General features: G+C 39.7%; 1 protein-coding gene across 1 annotated transcript; it reads left to right on the top strand.

Annotated features, from left to right (window-relative positions):
* Positions 1-421: 421 nt before the first annotated feature.
* LOC147442325 (lachrymatory-factor synthase-like) lies at positions 422-1,112 on the top strand. The gene has a single exon (XM_086528542.1). The coding sequence runs from the start codon at positions 484-486 to the stop codon at positions 1,018-1,020; it is 537 nt and encodes a 178-aa protein (XP_086384668.1). The 5' UTR covers positions 422-483; the 3' UTR covers positions 1,021-1,112.
* Positions 1,113-4,708: the final 3,596 nt, after the last annotated feature.

Raw genomic sequence — 4,708 nt, forward strand, 5'->3', positions numbered from 1 at the left:
ATTTGGTAACTTGGATTTTCTTACACACTACCATATGGTAACACAATTTTCTCAAATAGTTACCACTAGGGTTCATGTTTGATTTACATAATATTTATGTATATATACACATATAATATATATATATATTTTTTAACACTCAATTACAAGAGTTACCATTCCAATTATAAATGTTACCAATTGGTAACTTAAAATTTTGGCAATGTTACCACTGGAGACGGATGATTACATGTCGCACAGTCTCCGATGGAGAGAGAGAGAGAGAGAGAGAGAGAGAGAGAGAGAGAGAAAGAGAGAGAGAGAGATGTGACCGTCCCTGAGACAATACACGTAGTCACTTCCGTTAGAAAAGACGCATCTGTAGCTTTTTGCACGATCACTCATTGTTGAAGTTAAATGAATGATAAGAGAGAGAGAGAGGAAGAGCCTCAGGACAGAGAGAGAGAGAGAGAGAGAGAGAGAGAGAGAGAGATTTGCAGGATTATGGAGGAGAAGAGCCCTAATGAGGAATGGGGCACGGCGTTCGAGTGGCATATCAGAGGTGCCCCAGTGGAGATGGTGTGGGCGGTGACGGGCGATTTCCTAGGGGCGGCCAAGTGGGCCACCTCGCTCCTGCAGTGCTGCGAGCTTGTAGAGGGGGAGCCCCAGAAACCCGGCTCCGTGCGAAGGGTCGTGATGCACCCCTCAGCGCCAGACGAGCCTCCCGCTTACTCCCTCGAGAAACTTCTCGAAATGGATGAGCAACACCATCGCTACTCCTACACCATCGAGGAAGCCACCCTGCCCGGCTTCTCTTTCATGCAAGGCTACTCCAGCACCTTCGAGCTTTCTTCCCTTCATGACGATGGCCATCATGAGGGGGACACGATCCTGCGCTGGAGCTTCGTTTGCTGCCCCGTGGCCGTCCTCTCAGAGGAGCAGGCCCAACATATCGCCTTCTCTTTGTACGAGGCTGCCATGAACGACCTGAAAGAGCGGCTCACCTTGCCCGATGATGCCATCTCCCTCCGATCCAATTGAATTGTAAGTCGTTCAGCGATTGATGCATAGTTATATGTACGCCGTATTTTAATTCAATTTTATGGCGCATAGCGTCCTGTCCATTTCATCCAGTGTGGAGTTCTTGGTGTAGAGACATCTTGGGCATTTAACATTCATTATCTAACATAAGAGCACTTCATTTGCACACATGCACAGGCATCGTTTTCATGAAGTCGCTCCATTTGGTTGCTTCTTGCGAATCAAAGCTCTCGCACGATAAGTTTTCCAAAGACGGTGAAGTTGGTTGGAACTAGGCTACCTTTATAGTCTTGGTATGTTTGAGAGAGAGAGAGAGAGAGAGAGAGAGAGAGAGAGAGAGAAAGAGAGAGATGAAATGGGCGTTGCTTCGTATGTCTCTTCTCAAAATCTAGTGTCTTGGAATTCTCAATCACTAGGGAGATCTCTATGTAGTGTAGATCTAACATATATATATGTGTGTGTGTGTGTGTGTGTCTATAAATACTAGGCATGGTTTGTCCAACTATGTTGTGGACATATGCTCACACCACACGATTGTTTATTATCTGGTTGTCTTGTTTTGGATGTCTCATGTCTAGCAACACGCATATCCTCTTGTTTTAGCACCAGTAACTACTATTAATGGTTATAGTGCCATCAGCAATAGCACTACAAGCATTTCTAGTAGTACTGCAAGCACATCCTCTAATATCTCCATGCCCAAAGAAACAAGATTGGCTAATTATAGTTACTAAAAGAACAAGGACAGTGACTACATCTAGCTCTGCTTGTGGCAAAGCAAGTCGATCCTCGTAGCAGTTGGCCTCCTTACAACACATGCCATCTCTTGGAACTGTGCAGAGTCTCTCTGCAGACCTACCATGTCAGCATTCTATGCTAAGGGCTGCAATATCTCTAAACTATGTGGATTCTCTCTGCAAGCATGCAATGTCAGCATGCTATGCAAAGGGCTACAAATTTAAGGGAGGCTCAATGGAGGATCAACCAGGGGTTGATCCACCTTGGTGTCGAAGCAAGCAGGTTGGGGCGAATGACCTACACCATATTTGGCGTACATATTGACGAATTCATTGGGAAGGACAATATGTTTCTCCAGTAGTCGCTTATGAATGAGTGTTTTTCGAGTGTTGTAAATTTCGTGTTTGTAGCTCGAGGCGTTAGGTCATCATTTAACAGATATACAAGTCGATGCAAATGTGTACGCATGCTTGTGCCCAAAGATCAAAATTGGAAAAGAAAGCAAGAAAAAAGTCGTGAAAATCCAATGTTTACAGGGGAAGCACGACCATATGCAAGTATGGCTGGGAGGTGGCACCTTCCTCGCCCACATATATAACACATAGGGATGTGTCTTTCCTCCGTCTGTCCTTTTTTGTACCCCAGTGCCGGACTTGCGATAGCTCATCTTTGGTGTTAGGATGTCCTTTTTCGTCAAATTTTGTCCAATGCAAGGGTTGTATATCCGTGATGTATGTTGAATTCAAACTTGAGCTAGGTTGATTTTTAATGAATGTCTTTCATTTTATTGGATGTGCTAGGCCATCCTACCATCCGAGTTTTATACTCACCGAAATTCTTATCTTATGCACTAAATGGATCCTGCTATGACCAACAAGCAATCCCCCTTATGTCTTCCTTCCTCGGACGTTGTTTAAGTAGGTGAGTGCTATTTCTTTGACCTTTTGACACAATTCAGTACTCAAGTGGCCTTTTTTTATCTGTTTGTACGCTCTTTTTCTGTCTAATACTTTACTAATTGTGAAAAGAAAAAAGTTGTTGTTCCGGCTAAGTTTATTGCTTAAGGCTTCAAAGTAACCATTTGCCATTATGGTTTACATGTGTTTCTAATGCGGCCACCTAAGTTGCATTATATGCTATACGAAAAACGTATAATATGACATTTACGGGTGTATTTTATATGACCTCACAATATATAGGTGTATTATACGGTGCCACGTCAACAAAAACGGAGAAAGAAATTTAGGACAAAATATTTTTCAATCAAAGAATGTTTTGATCGAAAAAAAGTATATATATCGGTAGCACGCCTTGTTTACACTAGTATTCATCACAAAAGGTATTCCATGTCAACAGTAGAACAAAAAAAAGAAATTATAATTCAAAGATATTGAAATTTAAAATAGTTTTTAAATTTTATGATTAAAATCAATTTAATCTTTGTTAAAATTTGATTTATCTTTCTTTTAAAATCAAAATATATAAGATTTGTATGTTGTGTAGAGCTCAAAGTCTCACCCATACAAGGTGTTTACTTTTTAGGAGTCACTTGCTACATGCTCAGTTTACTGACATATGTAAGTGAATTAGTGATATAATTGAGAGATTGCCGTTGTGTGCAGAGTGAACTCTCGATCACATGAGGTTATCTGTCTGTAAAATATAATAGAATAGAGGTTAGTTTTATTTAGAACACCATATTAGAGAGTTTGAGAATTTAGAGCCAATTTCGGAATCACCAATGTATCGAAGATTTGGCCATATGGACAAATCTCAAACTATTGTTTAAGACCAAAGACTTTCACAAGGTTGTACTTGAAAGGCTCTTTTGAGCCATTCTCTCAAAACTTTGACTAAGATTTGGCCATGTGGTCAAATCTTAAGCTTGTTTTGAGAGTGGCAAATGGGAAACTCCCATATGTTGTTTTAAGTAGGTTCCATTTTGACATACAGATACTTTCTCACCTCAAAGTGAACATAGATAGAATTTTTTTCATGTTTTCACTTTCGATAGATATGACAATCGTTAAGGCTTGCAATTAATCCTCATGTTCCAATGAGAATCAATTACAAGATTTGATCAATATTATCGATTATCGTAATATGTGAAAGCTTTAAGCTGGCACTTTAGATAAATCAATATACTGCAACATGATTATGAGTTTTGTTTGTATTGTTTTAAATAAGTGATTAAGATTATTGATTATCGTAATGTGTGAAAGCCAAAAGCTTGCACTTTAGATGAATCGATATAGTGTAATGTGATTGAAATGTTTGGTTTGAAGTGATGAAGCTATTTAGCATAACCCATATAATTTGATTGACATGATTTTATTGAAGAATGCTAAGACTATCGTTAATTGATAATGTAGCAAAAGACTAATTGATAGTGTGGGCGGATTTTGATCACTATATTGATTGATAGAGCATTTCTTGTGTATTTTGTTGCTTTGAATTAGTTTTGACCTCGAAGTTAACAAGTAGATTTGTGCAATTTAAATTTATCTATCAGCATGGTGAAAAGATATGAGTAGAGTGATGTCCACGAGTTGCGTGTCGAAAAGAATACATCTTGATTGAAATCCAAGACCTGCGTCCATGAGTTCAGTGGTAATGCGGCCAGAATCAAAGAGCATTGTTTAAAGTCCCTGGTAATGTCTCCGAGTGTACGGCTCCGCCACGAGATATTCGTGCTAGATTGTCAAAGTATACTCGCATAGCAGAGCAAATTCTTGTAGCTAAAAAGAAAAGTGCTAATTCCAAACAAGTTACAAATTTCTAAGGATGTTGAAATGTTTGTTGTCAATGAGAGGACAGAGCATGTGCCAACAAAAGCGAATGATCGCACTCCCCAGTCAATTCCTTTTCATGGACATGCTTCAACGTCAGCAACAACAAATCCTAGCTCAACTAAAGTTAGTAAAGTGTCATCCAATGGTCAAACGTTGTA

This window comes from Adiantum capillus-veneris, chromosome 14, assembly GCF_014529385.1.
Source record: "Adiantum capillus-veneris isolate H3 chromosome 14, ASM1452938v2, whole genome shotgun sequence".
NCBI classification, from domain to species: domain Eukaryota; kingdom Viridiplantae; phylum Streptophyta; class Polypodiopsida; order Polypodiales; family Pteridaceae; genus Adiantum; species Adiantum capillus-veneris.

Bases quoted from the DNA above. Each gene is read 5' to 3' on its own strand.
- LOC147442325 (XM_086528542.1), top strand. From the start codon at position 484: ATGGAGGAGAAGAGCCCTAATGAGGAATGGGGCACGGCGTTCGAGTGG.